This window comes from Cygnus atratus, chromosome 1 (genome assembly GCF_013377495.2).
Source record: "Cygnus atratus isolate AKBS03 ecotype Queensland, Australia chromosome 1, CAtr_DNAZoo_HiC_assembly, whole genome shotgun sequence".
In the NCBI taxonomy this organism is placed as follows: Eukaryota; Metazoa; Chordata; class Aves; order Anseriformes; family Anatidae; genus Cygnus; species Cygnus atratus.
In genome coordinates this window covers 180931608-180956400 of record NC_066362.1, presented here as the reverse complement: position 1 = coordinate 180956400, position 24793 = coordinate 180931608, and the positions used below count along the sequence as shown (strand labels likewise).

Below are 24793 nucleotides of genomic sequence, written 5' to 3'. Positions count from 1 at the left end.
GAGAATAAAACGCATCATTTCCCGGAAGCAAAAAGTATCAACTTTTTAGTTCCAGTCATTAAATAACTTCAGCCCAAGCTTAGGATACAATAAAGCCAAAGGTGTCCATTCTGACTTGACAGATACATTATTTTTTCATCCCTCTCCCTCAGAACGATTAATATAGAGCCAGTTTATTCCTCTTCCCCCAGGCTTTTAGCACAAGCAGAAACTGATTAAAACCAAACAAACTAACAAAACAAACAAACAAACAACAACTGTCATAACAGCTTATTAAAAGCAGTCATTTGGCTCTGAAAGCCAAACACAGGGCTCTTCAGCAAAGGCCCTTCCACCTCCCCCTCAGCTGCCGGCCTGCAAAAGTAGGCCTCGGGGGGGCCGCTGGCTGCTGAGGGGATCCTGAAGTGACAGGACCTGAGGGACAAAAGTGGCCCCAGAGACTACATGTCCAAGCACAAGATTTCCTACTGGTCATCTGGCAATTGTAGAAGTGCGGTCAGCCTTTGACAGGAGGTTATTGGTGCTGGAGCTGCTGAAATAGCTGGGGAAAGAACAACATGATTCGTAATGCCAACCGAGACACCATGAGGAGAAACCCCACCACCACCAAAATGTTGCGGGTGATTTTTACTATGTTGTGCGTGCAAAACTACACTGTGCATGTGCTGCTGTAGAACAAGAGGCTTTCACAATGTCAATTTGAACCACTCTTTGGATGCCACTGTAGCCTACACCTGCTCTAGCAACATGAAGGGGGAACCAAACTGACCCTGTGTCAAACACAGAAGCAGGGATGGAGTTAAAAAAATGAGAAGACACTGCTTAATAACACTAAGGACCAAGAAGAAATATTTAAAGTTAATTCAGCATATAAATAAATGGGTGCAAACTAGTTACAAACGAAATGTAAACCATCATTTCCAGTTTCACAGCACTGAAATTCCTCAGGTTTCCAACACACATAAAGGGGGCAAAATACTTAATAAGGAGCCATCTATTAGAGGAGACTACGTGGTTTTCTGAGATAAGAGGCAACTGGATGATATAACCAGGCAATCCCTTCTAGATCCTTGAATAATAAACAGGCCTAGAAAGAACACATATAGGCAAATACCTTACAGATTATTGAGTCTGACAATATATTCAGCCAGAATCTGTAAAGAAAGAAACGTCAATGCGTACGTTCTCAGAGATGCAAGTAAATCAGAGGACATCTGGAAGATAAGCTTTGCTGTGCTGCTTCAGAAAGGCTGAGCAGCAACCCAAACGAAAGCATCATAGCAAATGAATTTTCAGTGCTCTCCTGCTTCATCTTATCGTGTATCACAATAAACATACCAATTTCTTCTCTTAATCACTGCCCAAATCTTTTTTTTTTTTTTTTGGTAAACAAAAAACCCTACAAACCATGGATAAGCTAAGTAGTGTCGAAGTAGGAGCCCGTTGGTACCTATATCTCCAAATCTTGAAATCGTTGCATACAGAGGATATGCCCCGCTGTTGGTGTTCTGAAGCCATACCAGAGCCTTCTCTAATCACTCATCTGCTGGCATACATTAGTTAGCCTAAATGTAATTATGTGTTTGCTCTACCTTATTACCTTTAAAGCTAAGTAAAAGCTTTAGCACCAACTCATGATGAGACCTCACTAGACCTTCAAAAGCAGAAAAGCTGTTTACTTTAAGACCCTAAAGTACTCCACAAGGCAGATGCACTGCCTGCTTAAAAATACAATTAAGCCTTTATTTGCTATTTTAAGTGAATTTGAAGCTGAAGGTAAATTCATCAAACTTGTACTCACTGCTGGAGGTGCAAAATCTCATTATCTATCACATTTTAAACACAGGGATGGATCTTCCTTCTGTGCCCCTTCGAGACAGCGCAACGCATTTGCTCTATCATCTGAATCCAGAGAATCCAACCTGGTGGCAAAATAGGCCAATTCACATTAGGACAGCCTTTTCTCAGATTTCTCTCTGCAGGACTCGGCATGAAGGAAACTGCTGCTACAGGCTGGTAAAGGTCAAAAGCATTGCCTTGCGGGGTTGATCGACCACTACTGTTATTTCAAAAACCTGCTAGGATCATTGACCTTTCACCTCACAGTTAGACGTAACGATGCAGGATTTGAAGAATAAAAGACTACCGAGAAGTTTGATCTAAAGTTAACTTGGCAGCAGAACAGCCATGCTTTTCTACCCAGGACTGTGCTTTGGCATCGCCTTAGATTCAGTGCTCAAAACCTTAAGAGTTCCCTGAAAAACTTGACTTAGATGGAGAATACACATGGTATGATGAGCAAAGCCCATATGTTCAAAGTCTGGCCAAGGTTAGTTACACAACACTATTTCCTGCAGCCTGACTAAGAGAAAAATTAAAACAGCACTTTTTTTTTTAAACCCAGCCCCCACAACTGTTCTCCCTTTAATGAGGATAAAGGCTGTATTTTGACTATACAAAATTTCAGCACAGTCTAACGTTCAAAGCTTATTGTGTACTTTCTGATGCACAGATATTCATTTTGACCATTATTTATTTGCAGTTTCAAGTCGTTAGGCACACAGGCTATGACACACAAGAGTCCTAGGAGATGCATATGGTTTTGTGATTATGCAAAGCGCCCTCCCTGGAGGGCTGCCTGGCAAACTCACCCTTGCCTGCTTCTCCTTTCACATAATTGTTCTTCCCATTCTCCAGGCTTGCTCCAGCCACTCACCCAACTTTGGATAACATTTACTGCATTTGATACCTCACCTCACGAAAGTATAAAGAAGGTCATTGTATTTTCTCTTTGCTAAAGTGACTGACGTGGGATGAAGCTCAGCTGAGCAGGCTGCCTGCCACCACACAAGGCTATGCCCACCACCATCCCAGCCTGCTGCATCCTACAGCACCGGGGCTGCATCCATCACTCCCCTGAACCACATGCAGAAGGGAAACAGCTGTTTTTTTCCTCACTCCTGTTTTGCAAGAGCTTACGGTAGGGATTACTGTGTGATCATGTAGATAGCTGCAGAGTTTTACATAAAGCCACCCGTATTTGGCAGGTGTGTGATGGAACAACCATGGGCAAGGCAATTAAACACAGCTTCTGGAGAGTTTTTATGTGAATGGCCCTTCAATGTCCGAGAGGCTACGGTGCACAGAATGCAGTGATGTACAGAGGGTATGCGTGCAAAAGCCAGCTTCTCTCCTTGGGGCACTGTCCATTGTACGAAGCTTTCAAAGCTTCCTAGCACAGGAGCAGCGCATTACTCTGTCCCATATTCTCCTCCCCATTTGCTCTCTGAGACACCAAACATATTCTGACTTAAGACCGTTACGAATGGCATTCTGCAAAACAAGGGACAGCAGGTTTTTGGAAGCACTCCTGCACTACTTTTCAGCAGTTTTCCTGCATATATTATCATGTACATGGCAGCTGCTGTGCACAGATCACAGGCAATACACAGCTTGTAGAAACCAGTGCAGCTGGAGAGAGGGAAAGAAAAGAGGAGTCTGCCTCAACAACCCAAATCCTTCAGGGCAGGTCAGACAGGCTTTTGACATATTTTTTTCGGCGCCACAGCTTCATATGCTATTTGAGAGCTTCTATCCGCTAACTGACCTTCAATGAAAAGCCAACCTTACCGAACTAGCCTGGTAGCTTCAAAAACATTGCAATTCATTTATGTTATGATATTGCAGTTGTTTAACACTGCGGCATTGCTGTCTCCTCTAGACATCTTCAGCTTTAGGAGAAAAACCAACAGGTTTCCTGAAACAATCTCTTCTGGAGTTACATGCCAGCCCTGTGCTGCATAGCCACTCCGTAACGCCCATTTGTTTTTCTGCCAAGGGCTCAGGGCGCACAGAGGTGGCATTGTGTTGTCCCCTCTCTGCAAGGGGCATTGTTCGGCTGCAGAGCTGGAGTAAGTGCAGGGGAAGGTCACCGAGCCACACAGCGAAGCCTGACGGATGCAAGACACGGTGATGAGAGATCTGTGTAAAGAGATGCCAGTGAAATTAAGCTGGGGTCAGGGAAGACAAAAAGAAAAACAAAACCCAGTTAACGTGGGAGATGGATGTGCCATCCCAGAACTTGCTGCAACTCAAGAGCACTGTGCAGCAAGTGGCAGAAAATTAGGCTGCTGTCAGGCAAATGGAAGGTGTATTAGGCAGCTCTCTATTTCAAACAGAGCTTTTCAGATATGAAACACACATCTACACTTTTTGTATAAAGGATAATCTTTAAATCAGAAAGGGGATTAAAAACCACCGCATCTCCGACTCTAAATGCTCAAGAGCCTAATCTCCCACTGTATTTTGATGCTCAACCACTGCGCTGAAGCTGGGTTTGTATGAGTTGTGGTCCAAGCCATGCTTTCACATCACATTTTTGCAGCTGCCACCTCGCAGTTAAGGCATGAACTTAATACAGCTGCAGGAGCTGCATCAATTTGTGCACTGACCTACATGAGCTTGCAGTAGCAGGAGAGCTCATGTCAGAAAAACAAGACGGAATCCTTGTGCTTTAAATCTCTAAATGATACCCAGTGGAGAGCATCATAAGGCAAGGTATACACGAGCTTTGCCAACCTCCAACAAGTTATCTGCCGGTGGCACAAAGTGCGTTGCAAGGTCACCCAGTACCCTACATGTTCCTAAGCAGAGTTCATCATCCCCAGCAAGTGCTCAGCGAAACGTTTTATGTTCTAGTCCCAGGGTTTTGGCATCTCCACAGGACACATGTTAGTCAAATCAGGAACAGACGCTCTTCAACATCTGGAACCAGTTTGGATTCCATGAGCTTTTGGGCCTCCTGTCTTCTCTTAAGCGCCTTGCCAACATCCACTCGAGCAGCCAGCACTAACCTCCACCCTGAGCTTTAGTCCAAATGCAGCCGTCCAGTTGCAACGCATCCAATTAGCTGAAAAAAAATGTCTGAGCAAACAAGTTTGCATCTGCAACAACAGGCCTCAAACTTTGACACCGTTTTTGTAGAGTTCCTCCATTTCCTCCCAACAATTTTATTTGCGACTGACGATTTTAATCAAAATTTAAAGAACCTCCAGCAGGGACAAGTCTTTTTACACCTGTGAAGAACATCTAAACCTGAGTACTGCTGTTCATACTGCAATAAACTGTGTGTGAAACCTACAGGCTTGGACTGACAGACACACAAACAGCCCCCATCAGAATCCCTTCTCACACCACCTGTACTTCTGCTGTGAGCCAACAGCCACAAGAAAAGCAGAACTGCTGTCGGTGGCATAACCCTGTGCTTAGATGAGCACAATAAACCCATTCTGCAACCACTGCTCTGCAAAGCAATTGCTCTGCATTGCTCCCGTGCAGGAGAAGAGAAATCCAGAGAGTTTACCAGGAGCCTGCTGTTCCTTAATTCCTGCCTGGATGCAGGACAGTGTGATGAATCCCACCTCACCCGGGCATGAACTGTAACTCCAAGCTGTCGTTCATGTTTATTAACCCTAAAAACAATGCTGGTCAGCTTGTCCAGAAGAACAGCTTAAGTGTGCATCTGCATTTAGAAGCCACAAACTGTAAAACAAACCTAGCAATACAAGTTCTGTACCGTTTTCTCCATGCGAGACAAAGACACTAATATGAATGCACATGACAAACAGCCTGGGCTCACTGCCACTTGTGTTTATACAGTGATCCACACAAAGAAGCCAAGACATCCCAGCACACAAGGAACTTCAGATGATAAAGGGTAGTGCAGAAGGCAAAGGTTTCTCTTCCCTTTTTTAAAAATACAGAACTATTTCCTGGGGCATAAAATTTACTCCTGGATTTTGTCTCCTTCTAGGAGACAAGAGTGCCTGGTTTTTGTGTTTGTTTTTTTTTTAAAAAAAGAATCCAGAAGAATTTTGACAACTTTCAGTTGCAGACTATGAAGGTTTTTGCCTGCCATGAATACTTTACGGGAAACAATTCTTGACCGTAACACCGACATTTTAGAGGTCTGTAGCATGGGAGCTAGCACAAACGTCCCACCTAAAGGAGGGCACAGACCAGAGTTAGCAATTTACAGGGAAGCTGTCTACACCAGTATATATCTAAGATTTCCTCTCCTACAATATAGCTAGTGGTACCACAAAAAGAAGGCAAACGCAGGATTACCACTGTGACACCTAGCCGCCTCCTGCCAGTTCTTCATGGTGTCACTGGATCAGCACATCGGGCACCCAGCTGAAACAGCACTCGCATCACCAGCAGGCTCGTGGGAAATACAGAAGCGTGTCAACGCCAAGCAGACTTGTTTGCGCTGAAAGCTGAGTGAGTCAGTACACTTCTCCCACCGTATCCCCATGCTCAGGTGAGATTAGTGATACTAAATCTTCTCCGGAGCACCGAGTGGATGTGCCTGAACATGACATGCCGGTGACCTACTTTTCAGAAGTGCCCAACACCCACATCTCCCTCTGAAGTCAACAAAAGATGAGTCCACTCAGCAATTTTGAAATGGTGGTGCATGCTTTTAACATAGGAAGCCAACGATAGCCTAGGGCCACCTGTGCATATTAGGAAAATCCCATTTTAGCTCGCCATGTAGAATCTAGTGTGTTCAGAGCTATGGATCCCTCAAGACTCTACATGTTTGATGTATGTGCCTGCTAATTCCACCCATTCACTGCCAAGGAAAAGAGCATGCATGAAAGCTAATAATCTCTTTCTTATAGCCATACTGCATCAGATACATACATTCTTGGACAACAAATGCTGCCACTCCTTTAACCTTCACCTGCCTAGACAGTTGCATCCCTTTTCCTTAGAAGGAAAACACAAAATAAAATTACATCTTATCCTTCCCAATGTACGCCCGCTGTCCTGCAAAGAGATACTGGCTCAATCTACTTTGCCCTAACAAGGAATCAGCTAAAACAATTAAGATTAGGAGACGATGCATACTGTTTAACTACTGTGATTCTGAGTAGGGCTCAGAAGAAAAAATATGTAGAGGATACGGATGATGCACGCTGAAAACAAACTCTAACCCTTCAGGTTATGTATAATTTAGATAGTCTTAATTAAACACATAAACCCTCCTGAGGTTCCTTCTTTTCCCATCTATGCCCTTCTTCATGAGGAACAACCATACTCTGGTGTATTACTTAGTTTTCATTTTATTCCTGAAAATATGTGCGTGTATGTGCTATAAACACAAACAATTCAGGGCTATATAATGCGTGGCTATGTCTGCAAGCTATAGCTGGAACCACTTCCGCAGTCTTTTAAAACCAGATAAAACCACTGGTGTCACACAAAATACAGACTGGAGGCCAAACTCCTGCTTTGAAGGATTTACAGCTATAGATCCATATAATGCACTAAAGAAAACTGCAAAGCGATGCCTTACTTGTTGCATATGTTAAAAGACTACCAGCAACTTCAACTTCGACACGCTCAGCTATTAACTAGCGAGCCAACAGAGAATTGCCTTCTCTTTCCAGATGACCTCCCCAGTCCAAAGCACATGCTGGGAACAGCAAGTCCTTCCAGCTAAAGTCCTCTGCAAAAGTTTCAGAGCATCTCTCTCATATGACCAACATATCACAGGCTGGTAAACTCAGCCAAAACTCACTTAATTTCCCCAAGTAAAGAGACAGATAACATCTCCATAACCATGCTTTGCAGTTTCCAGGAATCTCTAAAAGCCCTCCACATTCCAAGGCCATTAAACAACAACCTCAACACTAACACCAGGAGGCAGGTCCAAACAGGAAGGATCTGCAGAAGCCTGATCATAAGGCACAGGTATTGAGAGTCTGGTAAACTTTTCTCCAACTCCAGGTATCTGGAAGCCTCCAAGTTTGAATTCCAAACTGCTATTCCTTCCAAATAAGTTTTAGTCTCTGAATCTTCTAATTACAGTAAAAATGCCAATGCAGATGGAAAATGAAAGGAAAAAGGATCAATCAATATCTTCATGCCTAAAGAAATAAAAGGCAAGATCATAGCTTATAGCACCTCAAATACACCACAAACTGGCCCGTGAGCAAGTAGGTTACCTCGTTAGTGCCTGTATACAGAAAATGACCTGGGAGCCCCCAGGCTTAACACAGTACTACTTGTTTCCTTTGAGCTATCCTGTATCACCTTTAGACACCTAGCAGCAGATTTCTTTCTCCAGCTGCAGCAGCAAGCAGGACATAAATTAGGGTCCTACATTATGGGCTAGTGCTGGGACAGGAGAGAGAGGGTGCTGCTGTCAAACTAGTAAGTTGCTGAGTGACAAACCCCTGGGCTCCACTTCACCGCTGTTTTCTTGAACCTAACATCTCAATTATTAGTGAAGCAAACACATGTCACCAATTCCTTTCTCTACCAAGAAATACTGACTTGCAGCACCCACCTATTCTCACCTACTCATACCTGCTAAAATAGCAGAAGCTAGATACTAATTGTTTTCTGTGGGGGGGGGGAACAACAGAAGTTGAGAGAGACCTATATGAGAGCAAATTAATTTCAGGAATACGTCTTTACTGATAAAAAGAATTAGCTGAGTAAGCGCTATTCAGTTTCACAACAAGTAAGTAAAAAACATAAAGAAAATTAAATCATGGCCATGTAGCACTTTAAAACTCTGTTTAAAGACGCTTCTACAGTGTACTTGTTTGAAGCAGCTCTTTTCTTCTCGCTGTGAGCCATGACAGCTCACTTGGAGACCATGGCTTAGATGAACTTAAATCACCTTGGATTTACTCGGTTCACATGTCTGACAACTAGCTGGAAACTAACGCACAGTGAGGACAATGACAGGATGAAAGAAATACAGTTTTCAGGAAAGCTGACAGAGAAATAAAAACAGACACTGAACAGGATAACGGGTGTCCAAGAGAAATAGTCCCCCCAAAAACCCTTGAGAATCGCGACATATTCACGCGTTTGCCATTCAAGCAGACAGCTGGGGACACAGGTTAGGTGCACCTGAGTTATAAAGAAATTCTGTTTAAAATGATTACGTATGGATTGTGCATGAAAACTGAGCTCTGACTTTAAAGGAAGGCACCTTCAGAATTCAGTGTGAAACTTCAGCTGGAAGGCTGCATGAAGCTCAGGCTCTTGCAGGGGAGAGCGGATCGCCTCCGAGCAGCGTCAGCCACGCGTTCACCCCACGCTGCGCAGCTGAAGGGCCCGAAAACCTTCTGCTCCTTGGCAGCTTTACAACACGGGACTGAACTCCAAGATCTTATCACCGCGATAGGGCATTTTTAAACAACCACCGAGAAACACTTGGGAGAGGGGAAAGGGGAACGAGAACTGCCTTCGCCAGCAGCACCGCAAACCTTCAGGCAAGGTCAGCAAGGATCCCCGCGGCACCCCCAGCACCCTCACCACAGGACCTGGACCACCACCTCCACCACCACCAGCAGGACCAGGACCACCAGGACCACCACCATCACCAGGACCATCAGGATCACGACCACCAGGACCACCACCAGGGTGGGACCACCACCGCCGCCCTGCAACCCCGGCTGCTCCGAGGGAGCCAGCGCCCGGCTGCCCGTTCCCGGTACCTGTCCTCGGAGACGCTGATGACCCCGTCCTCCTTGGGCACGATCGCTGCCATGTTCACCACCTCCTGCGAGCCCTCCACTTTGTTGAGCAGGAGGGGCTTGCGGGTCAGCGCCTTGGGCTGCGGCTCTGCCGCCATGGGCACCGCCGCTGCGGCGACGGGAGGCTGCGGCGACGGGAGGCGGCCGCACCGAGGAGGAGGAGGAGAAGGAGAAGGAGGGACTCGGTGCACGGTGCCGGGCTCTGTCGCTCATCCCCCGGGCTCCCCGGGAAGCAGGAACCGAGAAAGCGGCGGCACCGCCCCCAAGCCGGGCCGGGCCGCCCCCCTGGGCCGGGCCGGGCGGTGCGGGGGGCTGAGGGGGGAAATGGCGGCGGGCGGCGTCGCCATCTCGCAGCGCCCCCAGGGGTGTCCCGGCGGCCAGCCTGCCTGAGCGCTGCGGGGAGGATTAACGTCGGGTCTTGCAGGCGGCTGTCAGGAGCCGGGCTGGTAAAGGGAGGCCTTGAGCAGGTAATGGTGGTTAAAAACTGGGTGTAAATGGCTGCTTTCCCGAACAGGGGTGTGGGTCCGGGTGCCTGAGGGCAGCCCTCCCTGCCTGGTCGCCACACGGTGGCCGGCTGGTTGTAAAGCTTCTCGTTCGCAATACCAAGGCTTGTCTGTATTTAGATTACGAACTCTCTCATGGTGAATTTCTAAGGGAAATGCAATAGGGCTCCAGCAACTGCTTTTCAGCGAGATTCTGCTTTTTGCTCACTTTTCCTGTTGGATTCATTGAGGTCCAAGAAGGTCAGGGAACTTGCCCGAAGCTCTGTGCTAATGTCAGCAAAACAAACAAACAAAAAACTAACACACGCTTTCTCTTGAAGTGTATGCCGTAGACAATCTTTCATAATCCATCTGGAGAACTCTGGAAAACAATTCTAGGTATCTGAACAGTTGTGCTACATTGCAGAAGTGATTTGCAGGCTGGAAAGCATTACTTCAAGTATAACTTTAAACTTACCCATGGTAAGATGAAGAGCAGCAGTTCTCTGAAAAAAAAAAAAGTCCTTCCCATCAGCAGAGAAATTGAGGAGGCTTATGAGTTTAGCAGATAGGCGTATATTTGTTGTGCAACTTGTGACAAGACTGTCACATATAGAAGTGAAAACTAAATTCCAGATAGTGTTTAGTAAACTGAACATATTATGCTAGACAAACAGGGTCTGGAGGCCTGCAGGACCACAGCAAGGCATTTAAGCTCTACTTGACTGAACTATTTGAAGTTCACAAGTGTACTGTGGAGGGAAATGTCTGGTCAGCAACAGATAATGGCTTGTAGGAAATGCATCTGCAATCTCAAGCTGTTTCCCAGGGGATGTATGATCACATTAGATAACATCCCTTTCTCACATTCCTTAGAAGGGAACTGCTACTAGAGAACCAAAGATGGAAACCAGCCCTCTTACTGCTACAGATGACCTTGCAGTCCTAGGCTAGACCTACAGCTAGACAAGCTTGCATTGCTACATGATGTATGAAATATTCTTTGAAGATGCTGATATACTTGACAATTTTCAGAATGGATGTATACCTTAAAATGTCTGTGAAAACTAAAGTCTGAAGAAATCTGGCAAGGGCTGCTGTCTTTGCAGTTTGTTTGCATTCAGGATTTGGCACTATGCGCTATTCATAGATAAACATGGTCTGAAAGTATGCTGGAGGCAACACGCTGCAGGCTCTAGGGAGACGTAGAATATTTTTTGCCCAACAGACCTTCAAGGAAGTGAGTAAGGGGGAAATGAGTATCTTAACAAGGTATGGTTCACAGGACCCAGAGTTGGTCCTATGCATCCCTCAAATTAGCTGGTTTTTGTTTGTTTGTTTTTTTCATCAATTGCCTATTGAGAAATTCTATTTCCCTTGCCTCTCCTTTATCTTTAAACATTCTCGGACACAACACTACTCCTTCAAGATCTAATACACTGCCCTTCTGGAGGAAAACACTAAAAACAGTCCTAAATGGACATTCTATTTTACTTTCCTGTTTCTAAAAAGGTGCAGAAGATACTCCACTTGGTGGCTATGACATGGTTGTTCAGGTGCACCCATTGAATGCAGGTTTCACAGGCAGAACCAGCCCGGCTGCCAGGGGCATGCATTTGGATCAAAGCCAAATAATGACACTCTGAAATGAAATCTATGCTTTACATAAAGGTCTAATCTTTGGTAATGATTTACCTGTTTAAAAAAAAGAAAAGCCCACAATGCAAGAGATGCTCCAGTGGGCTTATAGTCAGTCAAGATAAAAATCTTAAGGGCTTATTTTAAAGCTTATCTTTAATGGTTACTTCCTCAGCAAGACCAGGAAGGTACTTAAATAATAGAAAACGAAATCCTGAGCTCTGGTACATCACTTTACCAGGTGTCTAAATCTGGGGTCAGTGCTCTTATCTCCCTTATAAGGTAGAGAAATATGCTTGGGAAATTATTGCACACAAATAATTGTCTTGCTGTGACTGAGAGAAGAAGAGCATTGCTTGAAAAGCTGGGGAAAGGAGAAAGGAAAGCAGAGAAGAAATAAGATTTTAGAGTAAGCCAGAAACCTGGAGCTTACTCCTGCATTGTACCCGACAGGCTAAAAGAATGTGGTCATAATGGTGGAAAAGGCATTGAAATTACCAACAAGATCTGAGTGTTTTCCCAGATCTACTATTCTCACACACAATCCAATCAAAAATGATTCACTTTTTAGAAACAATTTTCTTATAACCACATAAACTAATGGACAAAAAGACTTCAAGCTAGAATAGCTGTAGTCATCAATTTTAATGACTACCTGCAGAAACAAAATTAGGGTAGTTTAGAAAAGTGTTTCCCCATATAATGGGAAAAAATCAAGAAAATAAATCTTACCAGTACTTATTAGCAGATATATTTTTTTTCGTTTTCTATCATAGCTTTATGGTAAAATTGCATGGGTTGAAAATATTTCTAGGATGATTCCTTGTAACTGAACTAGAAGCCAAGCAAAGGAAGCATACTCAGTTCTTTTTCAACTTCCATAAAAAGCATAGGATTAAAAATTATGCTTTTTTTTTTTTTTTTTTTTTTTTTTTCAGGTACTGCTGTGGTATGCTTGGATTATTTGAACTTTCTTGTAAGAATACATCTGCCATTAGCATGGGCTGAAAAAAAAAAAACACTGAAAAAGGCAGCTTTATATCAAATTAATATCGCCTCATCTTTGTTTCTTAGTGTCCTTTCTCCTGCTCTGCATTTTTGGCATGCCACACGGTAAATGAAGCATTCTCCTCAGCCTTTTCTTGGTGTGGGTTGACTTTCACTCCTTTGATTTGGATGGAGTGGATTGAGCCTGCCTGCCTGCTAGCAATAAGACTGGTCCATGTCTTCTTGAATTGGGTGAGGACAGAATAGCTCTGGGAAGGGGTGGTGCTTTGGACCACTGTGTTCACACACAGCGGAGCCAATTTCAATGCCCTCGTACCACACCAGAGTCTTGGTTGCTTTCTCCGGTTCCTCGTCTGCAGTCCTGTGAACTGGAGCAAATTCAATTCCCGATCTTTGGCGCTTTGCTTTAAAAGTTGCTCTCTGGCTCCATCTTCCGTTTTGTCTTGTTTGCTGACTTTTCGTTTTGTTTTCTCATTTCGGTATATCAGAATGAAATTTTTCTGAGTTTTAGGAACTAAATTTCTCTTAAAAAGTAGGTAATCACTTCTCACATGACAGTTGCAGCAACATGGAGAGGATTTGGACATGCAGGTGAGCAGGGAGCCCAGGGAGGAGGGACCTGGACCTCTCCCAGCTCTTCTGTCAGCCCTATTTTTGGATACTTGTATCTTCAAGGTTGTTACTTCTTGTTAGAACAAGAGGAGAAATCCCTAGCCCCAAAAGCACAGCAATAGGTACTGTTTTGGCATAAAGGTAACTGTTCTGCAAAACAATGATTGTGACATGATCTGGCAACATCGTGACATCTCGCAAACCTTTCAGCTAAAACTGGCAAGCACTGGGGCCACCCAGTAGGAGTGGGACAATTTAATAAATATGTTGGCATCTTTGCGGGTACTAACAAAAACTGTCCTTTTCTAAAGTGCTCAACAATAATTAGAGTAATATTTATATTCCCAAGAACAAGCCTTTCATAAAGAAAAAGCTATTTTATGGTGATTAAAATTTAAGAAGTATTTAACTTGTGCCCCTTTGAGCTATTACATAAACTGATTGCAATTGCTCTCCCTCTGCAAGAGGGGGACCAGTGTGGGAGAGAAACTGCACATTGCCCGAGTCGGTGCTTAGATTCAGAAGTGCTCCATTGACAGTGAGCCAGATTTCAGCTTCTGAGGCCTCTTCCTCAATTACCCATGCAAAACCAAAAGGCCTGTACACACAAAGGATAACCACATAAAAAAGGTAAAAACACTTGGCAACAAATAGAGCCACCTCTCAATAGCCATCGAATGCAGCAGCGGTTTACCCTCTCCCGTGCTTTTCTTCTCTGCTTGTTGGTAAATTAAATGTTTTCCCACTTTGCAGTATATGGGATTTACTATTTCTTCAAAACTCGATGAGCTATGCAACTGCAAAGCTTTGTGCTTAAAACACTCTCCTTTGCAGTTCCCTTGTTTTGTCAGTAGTGATAGCCTTCATGAGATAGTTACTAAAAAATATTTTTAATTTCAGATGCTACATCATTCCTAGAAGCATGTGGAAAACAAATATAGATCCATTCTTCATATAGAACGGCAAACTTCACAGAGTACCAAAGCATTCTGTGGAAAATACACTTGTCCATCTTGCTTAAAAATACGAAACCTTATGAAAATGCACCCTTATTTTGCTCCAGGTATTTATCATTCACACAACAAATAACACGGCCCATCACATTTCTGATAATAAACCCTACATGCTCATTATGACAGTTTTCTTCTGTATTTCATTAGTTTTGTTTCATGGTGGCCTTCAGAAAATGAGGACCTTTAGTTTTTGTTTCATGTTGGCATTCAGAAAATGAGGACCTATCAAAAACTGATGCACAGATTCAATCTGCTGTATGTCGAAGTTCTGAAAAAAATTGATTAGCTTTAAAATATGGGCAAGGCACCGTGCATGGCACTCTGTAGAACCTTATTGAGAAGTACACTAATTTCTAGCTGCTGTGCAAGTGCTGTTGGCTTTGTAACTGACTGTGAACATGTGAGAACAAAAAAGTGATGCTGTGTCAGTGTGTGGGCTGCAAATGAGAACTCCTGGCTCATGCATTTTGCCCCATAAGCAGTTCTGGCATTGTATGCAGTCTTATTGCTGTTTCCTTTGTCCTCACTGATCCAGCTATAGTATTACTCACATTTTGGGCTTCCAACTTGCTGTCAAAAATCTCACTAATTTTATTCACTGTCTTTTTAGTGGAACTCTCTGATCACTAATTCTAAGATCATTATTCTTGTATTTTTCTAGGCTTCGGGACTTCAGAACTTGCTTTTCTAAATCTTCCTTTCCTTTGTGATATTGAAGAATCATGGAATAGCATCAGTAAATATATTTTCTATTTGGAAAATGGATTAAATTATGTAACTTGCTTGAAAGGTAAATAAATTTCTCTTACATAATACACTAACTATATGAAAGCTTTGAAGTATTTCCTTTTTCTTTTTTTTTTCCCTGAAGTGTACAATTAAGAATGTGTCTAGGGAATATCAAAGAACGTTTTCTTACAACTTGTGTCTTTTAATTATTTTCTTCAAGTTTCTTACCTCTGCTACCAGTCATGTGGCCCAACAGTAGATGGCAAGATGCTGAGCATATAAAAGTCTGGTTTGAGAAAACCAACTTTTTTTTTTTTTGATTGCTAATATTGAAAGTTAGAAGTAGAATGGTGGAATATTTTACAAAACAAAAACAAAACAAAACACCAACCGACCAACCAAAACCAAACAACCACAAAACAAAAAAAACGGCAAAGAACTCTGGTACAAAAAGGTCCCAACAGTGCTATTGTGTTTTTGATAGGAAGTTTTATAAAGCTGAGCAGTTTTCTTGAAGTTGAACCACTTTGTAGATTACCTCTTACTGCAGTTACATGGAAAGCTTCAAATTGTACAAAACCAGCATCTGAGTCTTTTAAAAAAAAAGGTAGACCTTCTCTAAAGCTGTCAATTTTTTTCAACTCAAACCTGTAACAAAAGATTTATTTAAAAGCTTGTGGTTTCTGAACCAGGCTGGGTAAAGTCATCCTTGAAGTGGAAAAGGATTCCTGCAAAAACGTCCTGAGAGGCAGCGTATGACTCAGTATGATAGGGCTGTTTGTGGAGTTAAAAAAGCATCCCAGATCATCTAATCAAACTCTTTCATGTGTAATTCTGTGTAAATGTTATGAGTCACCTCCACTCTAGCAGGTAAGCCAGCATTTGTGGCCCTCACTGAAGCAAGGAGTTTTTCAGTCTGTGAGCATGTACGTACATCCCAGTGATGCTAGCTTCAGATGGCACTGTTGCAGATGGTGTTGTGGAGCATTTGGTTCTGATTACCTCATGGCCATTCCTGATCAGCGTCTTTTTTATTCTAGATAGATTACAGCCGGAATATCTGATTGCCTTGGACATCTTGCACAGTAGTAGGCCCATATGTCTGTAGTCAGAATCTACAGAGTGCACTTTGATTTTGAAATGATAACCATATCTAACTCAAATTTAGCTGCTTTGGGGAGATGTCCTTTGGAGAAGAGTGGATGCGGAAGCACTGGCCCGCTCCAGGGCAGACACCTAATGAGAAAATCTGTGAAAGTGGGAGCAATACTTTTTATTTTTAAAATAGCAAATGCTTTAGAGACAAGAGGCCACACATGTTTGGAGAGGAAAACCAATTATTCAGTCATGTCCTCATCTGTAACTTGGTGACTTCCTTGTGTAAAAATACCATCTAACAGTTACCTCAATGAAGACTGAGTAGAATTATCTCTGTGAAGACTGTGGTTCATGTGCATCTTGTACCTCTGAAAGTGGATAAGGAAAGTCCAAATGGAGGGGAAAAAAAAAGTCGGCCCATTTGGTACCAACTGAAAAAAAAGTATGACACTCTCAGAAGTTTAGCCCCTGATGTTCAGGCTAACTGGCACCGGAATAGCCTCCATATGTAATATCAGAACAAGAAAATTTTCACACACAGAGGCTCTAAATGAGATATCAGCGTCAACAAGAAGGTGCTCAAAAGATTCCATGTGAGGGCAACTGATGCTCTGAGGTGAAAAGAACTCATCTGCTGTGTTAGGTCAGCTTGCAGTAATAGGAGGGAACAAGGCAATAGTTATTTTTTACTGAACCATGGCAAGAAACACTAAAAATTGGCCATGCTAGTGCTGAAGTGTTCAAATGCGAAGACCTTGGATAAGGGACAGAGTAATTACAAACATGTAAAGACCCTCAAGTTGTAATGAGCCAGTCTTGGAAACAGGTTTCTTCATTTGAAAAGCCCCATGCATATGTATGTATGTATGCACATACCTAAACACATTGAAATGAAGAAACCTTTCCCAGAGGCCAGAGAGCCTGAGGCCATAACTGCAGCAATAAGTTTTGCTCCAGGATGGGTCCAGTTCTATTGGTTCATAAACCAGACCTTTTTTTTTTCCCTTTTTTTTTTTATTTTTATTTTTCCCCCCAAACCTTGCTCTTTTGGTTTTGTGCCAGCGTGGCCCAGCTAACATCACAGAACTAAATTTTTGTCTTCCCCCAAGACAGTGTGATGATGTAAAACTGCCTGTGGGGAATGGTCCCTATTCCATCATGGAATCATAGGATGGCTTGGGTTGGAAGGGACCTCAGAGATCATCTAGTTCCAGCCCCCCATGTTTTTCTCCAGGCCATATCCAGATACCTTTTGAGAGAGTGCCAAAAGTCACGTGCCAGAACTGCCAGGTAATGTGCCCACAGTTCAATTTTAAGAGCTCTGCATAGCACTGCTTGAGCATTGGCCTCTGCAGTTTACCAGCATAGATCTAGATGATGAAATTCTCCATAGTTTTGGTCCCTCCCAGCCCAGCAGTTTGGCCACAGATACCCATCCACCATAGGAGGGGGTACCAGCAAGACATCTAGCAAACTTTTTTGCAATCCTAGGCAGCTGCTCAGGAGCCTGAGTGCTCCAGGAGCACTTCTGTGGGTAGTCTTGAGTTAGCTCCTTCTCTGTGGCACACAGCAAAGCATGGGCTGTCCTCTCAAGCACTTTGCTGTGCGTATTCATGTTCTAGGAACTTCAGCATCTGGCTTGCAGAGTCCCTCTGTAGAGATGCCTGACCAGTCAGCATTCAATTCCTCTGTTCCCTCCCCTGCGAGACGAATGCCAGATGTTAGGGACTCTTACCTCCTCTTTGATACGGTCCTGCCTGACACTTTTCTGCTCCCTAGTGCCGGCAATTGAGGAGAGAATAAAAACAAGCTAGGACAACTTCCCTGTGCACAGCTAGCTCCTGATCCGAATGGCGAGGAGGACAGAGGGGGTGGTTGTGCAGCTGCAGTGCAATATTACAGTGTGTACACATCACTACCCGGGGCTAATGATCTGGCACCAGCGCCTCAAAATCCTCTTGTAACACATTTGCCAGACACATAAAGGTGACAGTCAAAGATTTTCCTGACGTGGACTTTTCTAGGCATTTACCCCTTCCCCAGCTTGAGGGCTGACAGTGTCAGTTCTGGCTTGTATTTATAGCAGCACTTTTTCTGTGAATTATATTTTGATTCATTTCAGGTTTTTTTTATCCATGTCCTTTTTTGACTGGAAAAAAATGTAAGTGTGCACATTTCTGTATGTACACATAGATGAACATAAAAATTCAAAAGAGAATAAGGAAGAAATACCACTTCTGACCAGGCATAATTATTCTGAAGGGGAAATTATACACTTTTTGTGCCTTTTTTTTTTTTTTTTTAAGTAAGAGGTGACATGCTGCCCTTAGTGCTGACTTGTAGCAGAAGAGATTAAAAATTCTTGGGCCATCAATAGCAAGAAATCACAGGGCTGTATTTACAGAGGTCATTAACTGTCCAGACATCTGTTGGGTAACAAATTCTGCTAAACATAGATCATGAAATGATTCTTGAATTATGCAGAGGGCAATTTCACAATCCAGAAAACAGAGAATTCAAGCGGAGAAAAAGCCATACAAGACCCTCTTATTGCCAGTTGGGGAGGAATTCACGATGATGTCAGAATTACAGGAAAGTTTGGTGCTAGTGACAGAGGTCTGCTGGATTGCTACCACCGTGATAAGGAACAGCTTTAGATGATGGTCACAGTTACAGCTACATTCTCAGCAAAGTAACTGATGTTATGGCAAAATCGGTCATAGTAATTAGAGGAACACTGTGATAAAGCTAGCTGGACAAAAGTAAAATTTGCAAATGTCTTAGTGAACACTGCTGTTAAACACGTTAGTACACGGGTAATAGATTTCAATATAAAAAATGGACTTAGGAAATGACAAGCAGATGCAGCAATGGAGAAAAAAATGGCACTATGGTGGAATTTGGAGCATTCCAAATGATAGATAATTAAAGCACAACAGATCTTAACTCCCCTTGAGAAAGGAATAGTGCCCCTTTCCCTGTAACTTAACTGCAGCAGCTGCTTGGGAGAAGATCACAAGTGAGCCCAGTTCTGCTGCACTGTACTGTAATTGGGTTAAAGGGCTGTCACTTACCTCTGAAATGAGAGCTCAAGTGATATCTGTCAACCTTTGGAAGCTTTTGCTGGATCAGGAGTTACTTATTAGCTGCTGTTGAAGTCAAGCACAGAGCACAACCAATCATCAAAAACAAGGAGAGTGAAGATTTGTCAGGGCAAATTAGTAGTTTTGGCTTTTTTCCCTCAGCCAGCTGAGGAGAGGCATACTGAATATCTAAGCTGAAACACCAAGAAAAAATACTGTAACTTTTTCTGAAGCAAAAGGTAAGATAGAGAGGATCTGAAATGGAAAACATGAAGAAAAAAAAGATCAAGGAAAACAAAATAAATCAAATCACAATACCTTGAAAATAGATGCAATGGATATAATAGTTAAAAGCCTGGATTTGCCTCCATTGCATTATTAACCTCCATGTTCCTTCAAGACCACAGTTATATTGACCAGTGTTAGCTGTGCGTTCACAACTCACATAACCCAGTCAAACATGAATGACTGTAACAGTATCGAGGCCCGCACAAAAGAGCAACAGCAGAAAATAGAAATACCTCAGGGGAGGGAAGGCACAGAAGAATCTCAGAGGAAACGTTAATTCATCACACAACCAGTGTACACAATATACTTTGCCAAAACTGGCGAAGGGTACGCTTAGCGTCAGCCTGAATTATGGGATGGGCTTTCTTGGGCTTTTTGTTTTGGAACCGTGTTTGGAAAATAACCATAAACCGTATATTGACTTTAAAATGGCTTACCAACAGGAAAATATTAGAGCTGATCCTGAAACGGTCAAGGCTTTCCGATTGCAACATCGTGAAATTCAAAGCCATCTCCAACAACAAAAGAACCCATTGCTGACCAAACAGCACTGCTGGATGCAGACTGTTACTATGAAGAAGGGTTACACTTACAATTCAAGGTTCATTATAAGCTGGTCTCAACTCTGTTCTAAAATTTTCCTCATGAGAAATGCGTTTGTGATTTCAACTCGGTAAGAATTATCCTTTTGTACTTTTCAAAGCAATGCTTTAAGTGTCTTTCCTTCCCATTTGAAATATTTCTACAAGACACTTCTTTTTCTGCAAGTCAGTACAAAGCAGATTTGCCCACCGTGGCGTCCATTTGACTTCCTTGTGCAAGACTCTGGACCTTTTAAACAAGTAGGTCTTATATCAGGGCTTCAACATGCATGTAAAAACAGAAATAAAACCCCTCTCCTTTCATTTCAACTGTACCTTTTGAATAACATGCTCAGCACATAGTCCCAAATGTCTAGCCAAAGGTGCTAGAAGTCAGAGAACGCAGATGAACAGATTTCTTCCTTGGATGAGAAGCTTTTTATATTTTTATCAGGTTTGTTTTACTGTAGAAGACCTATGTCTGTGCTTTATAGAGGGCTTTTGTTCAGACTTCCAATTATCTGCTTGTTGGGATTTGATACGCTTTCATTAATTGCTAAATGGCAAAAGACAGACCAAGAGGTATATATTCCATTTGACACCAGTCATGCCAGCTGCCTTGCGGAGAGCAACCAAGTGCATCTTTTACATCTTTCTTTGTGATTTTGGGCAAAAGATGGCAAGGCATAATAATCGCATTTAGAGTAAAGACTGGATAATAAACTTCTACAGCATGGCAATATTTTAGAGAAAGAGCTCCCAGCTCTCAAATACCACATGCAGGTGTGCTACCTCAGTGGGAAACATTTTAGGGATGAATGAGTAACTCTGCCCTCTTGTTTACTAAGACTATACCCATTACATTGGCCATTAAAAATAAATAATAATAAGAAAAATACATGTTTTGCCTCTCTGGGAAGTGCTTGTAGAATATCTTTTAGCTGTAACCACTTTATGCTACAAGCTGCCTGTAGCTGGAATTGGTGTCCCTTAACCACTCGATTAGTTAGATAAATTCTGCACGCCTGTGTCTGGGATCCATGGTAATAGAGTTACGTTGCTATGCTATGAAATGTGCAGGAGGGTCCAACCCTTCAGAAAGGATATGATTTCCGGGGCTACTGAAACTTTGCAATGAAGGCAAGAAAGAATGCTTAAAGGAACAAACAAAAGAAATCTCTGGAACGGTGACAAGTGGGATCACGCAGATCGGTGGGTACGGGCAGGGCACTAACCTCCCAGGGAAAGTTTCCTCCAGGAAGATTTAACAGCTCTCTGAAAAATTGTTTAAAAATGGTGTTGTGGGGGAAGATTATCCTAGTTCTGTTCCTGACATCCTGAGGAGAGCCTACATGGCAACACCGTGTGTTGCATGTATTTGTGCGAAGGGCTGAATTAACCCGTTAGGATACACAGAGGAGCCTTCAGCCCGGACTGCAAAAGTGAGACGAGAAAACCAAACACAACCAGGATGGACTGCTACAAGCAATCTCCCTCAAACTGCCTGACTGATGTAACTATTATCTCTGGCCACACTGATGACAGGATTTTTACTTCCCTGGCATAATAAGCAAAGGTCTCCTCAGACCTGTTGTTCTAGCGAATGCAGAAGCCTCCTCCTGTTTTCATGGCCTGGGGAGAAGAGGGAAGATGAGAAGTCTGTACATTTCCCTGGACACTCTGGTATTAGCAGGAATCAAGTGGACTGCTGCTGCCTGCTGCTACCAGCATCTCAGGGATGGAAAATAAGTTTAAGAAGAAAGGAGGGAAAAAAAAAGGTAAAAATACATTAGCTTTTATATGCTAGAGAGCGTTTTCTGTTCTCTTTGGGTCTTGACACTGCCAGCTGAAATACTCAAGAGACAGAATAAATTTAAAGGCTCAGAGCTGAGACAGGTTTTTGTTCTTGACCAAGATCCTACCTTAAGTGAAAGGAGCAATGTAAAACATCAGGAAGGATATATGATGACTGTAACTCTATTTGAATTCTCATATGCACTACCTTATTAAAACTGTAATTTTGCAATGTTTGTTTTAAGCAGTTATCTCCACATTAAATTTAATATTCCCTCGCAGTACCAAGTAGAAAAGGTCCTGCTCTGTTAAACACCTAAATACATATGAAGACAACACACTGCCTAGAAGACCTTTCAATCTAAGGCCAGTAATACCAAAGGAAAAGCGTGTATCAAATATACAGTTTAATTTGATTTTTATCTTTCTCTTTCTCTTCTATTCAGGTGCCTTCCAATCTCTTAATCATTAACTGACTGACTTCTACTGTCACAGCACAGATGGTCCTCAAAGAGATTAGTTTTTCCTCTGAAAATAGTCTTACCATGCACTTCTATCATAACGTACTTTCCAAGAGCTTAAGTACTTCACAAATATTCATGAACTTCATCTCTCAGTGCCCACATTCAGCCCGGACATTTAGAAAACAAACTACTTCAAACTACTATAATCCCGGTTTCCTTGCAAGCCCACATTAGCTATGCTGCCCCTGGATGGCACACTGCTGTTCGCTGTGCTTCCAACTACTGAGCCAGAAAACAGCAAGGGATTTGGATGGCTGAAGCAGTGGTGGGGAATACAAAAATCCCTGGGAAGCTTCAAAGGCTATCCTCTGGGTTTCCCGATCTCCAGGCAATGAAAATGAGGCTGTCTTTGAAGACGGGCCAACAGAAGCCAGAAAGCAGCTTCTTTTAGGGGTCATCGTTCTGCAAAGCGGTGTAGTTTCACTGTGTTCTGGTGCTGGGAAAGCCAAAGTACAGACTTCTAAAAGGTGCTAGACAGTTTCAAAGGCAGACAGCTGCCTCTGCAAATTTTAGAAGAAAAAATGGGCAAAGTCCTAGAATACACATAAAAATTTGAGATCCAGTTTTCTCAATGTCACTTTTCTGAAAAATTTTGAGGGTTACATCTTACGTGATCCCTGTCTTCTCAGTAATTACTCATCTAGGAAGAGTTCTACACATTTATCTAAGCTACCTGAATTACAGGATGAAAGCGGTTTACCTTTGGTAACAATTTCAGGGAGAGCAAAAAAAGGTAGGGTCAAAATCACTGAAGAGAAACTCATGAAAAACAACCCCAAACCACAATTTAAGCTCTCATTTATTCAAGTCCAAAACAAGTGGAAAATAATATTTTATTTATGGAGAAAGGAAATAACTTGAATGCACAGAACTTGGCTAAAGGAAGGCTAAAAGGAATAGGATACAGGTATTAAAAAATAATAAGTAATACTCAGAATGCTATGTATATATATGTATATACACTAGTGATGAACAGTATAATAAAATTAACCAATGGAAAATTTAAGACTTTTAAGCATGGAAAAAAATAAAAAAATGTTTAATGGTGACAATCTACAAGGCTATGGAATGGCATTCTCATGGGGGCTCTGAAAAATTTACCTGTGTCACTAGAACCTGGGCTGACCAAGATCTTTGTATCTTTGTGAAACAATTTTGTCTGAAGGAGAAAGCCAATTAAAAAAAAATAAATAATCAAAGCTAAACTGCCAATTCTAGTTCAGGCCTGTGGTTCAGGACAAAATAAGCCTAACACTATCTGATAATATAACAATAATTTCATGGCTGTCAACTGGGAGAAGCTGTTGTTTATCTTCAAGACAAAAAAAATATGATAATAACAGTAAATGACACCAAAGTTGTTTTTTAAAATGATGTTTTTTCAGGCATATTTTTATCCTCATATTTTGCTTTATTGAGTTAGAATTAAATTTTAAGTGAAATTTGCACTTTTAATACTGTCTTATTTGTCCTCAAATGGACAATGACCACTCTGAAGATCAGAAAATGGGTGTTCTTAGATACAGATTTATGTTCAAGTTCCCTCATGGATGCATGAAAAATAACAAACAAAAATTGTGTATGAAAGAATCCTTTGCAGGATATATGCAGGAATCCTTTGTAATTATCCTTTGCATTATCAATACAGCAGAGGTATTCCTTCAGACAGAACCATGCTGAAATAATTCATCTAGATTTAGGAGAAAAGATAGAACTGCCTCATTTAGCCTGTACAAGGGGTATAATTTTGCCCACCATGTAAAAGGGCTGAAACCAAAACCGCATCTGTTTTCAGTGATAGTCTCAAGCTCTCTCCCTGCTCAGCTGCATCAGCTCTCCCAGTAATGAGCATAAACACTAATATCACTGGGTTTTGTTCCTTCATAGCAAATCCCTTGTACAGATTTATAAATGTGGCTCTGATGGCAGCACTAGCCATTATGACTCTCGCATTAAGAGGCTGATACAGACTTAGGCTTGGGTTGATTATCTTTCTTTGAAAGAATCTTTCTCAATATTAATCAAATTGGCCAGCTCCCAGCAGAAAAGTACTAATGCCTACCACAGATGACACAAAACCAGCCTTGATTCTGCCCTATAGGGGATCTAATATGGATCTAATATAACATGCACAGGAGCAGGAAGAACTGAATGTTCCAAATGGCTTCAAAGATAATAGCAAAAAGAGAGTACGTACAGAATTCATAAAGTGTTTTTGCTTGTATAAATCCCATTGGAGCTGCATATAAGTTTTGTCGGTGGGATTCCTTTATCAGTGATGATCCCTGGACTGAGGGGACTAGGAGTAGGATAGGCCCAGCTGCTTCGGTCCCACCTTCCTCTCACGTTGGTGAGAAAAACACGGTGTGCCTACTGCATC

At 42.4% G+C, this 24793-nt stretch overlaps 1 protein-coding gene and 1 long non-coding RNA gene across 6 annotated transcripts in view; one reads left to right on the top strand and one right to left on the bottom strand.

Moving 5' to 3' along the window:
* Nucleotides 1-9835, bottom strand: part of WDFY2 (WD repeat and FYVE domain containing 2) — a 77200-nt gene extending 67365 nt beyond the window's left edge. For 2 of the 3 annotated variants that reach the window (XR_007707753.1, XR_007707752.1), the window contains exon 1: nucleotides 9525-9801. Coding sequence is in view for 1 of the 3 variants with exons in the window: in XM_035542814.2 (XP_035398707.1) it covers nucleotides 9525-9661 (137 nt within the window). In the remaining 2 variants the exon portion in view is untranslated. Of the gene's footprint in view, nucleotides 1-9524 lie in introns of all 3 variants that reach the window. The other variant, XM_035542814.2, reaches the window with a different exon arrangement.
* An 18-nt stretch (nucleotides 9836-9853) lies between these two features.
* On the top strand, nucleotides 9854-23591 carry LOC118246046 (uncharacterized). 3 transcript variants are annotated; one of them, XR_007707754.1, is made up of 5 exons: nucleotides 9854-10030; nucleotides 14204-14366; nucleotides 14978-15106; nucleotides 19958-20187; nucleotides 22336-23591. It is a non-coding gene; the product is annotated as an uncharacterized LOC118246046 (long non-coding RNA). The 3 variants fall into 3 exon arrangements; XR_004778062.2 differs by having other exon boundaries at nucleotides 9856-10030; nucleotides 19958-23434; XR_004778063.2 differs by lacking the exon at nucleotides 19958-20187 and having other exon boundaries at nucleotides 9862-10030; nucleotides 22336-23434.
* Nucleotides 23592-24793: the final 1202 nt, after the last annotated feature.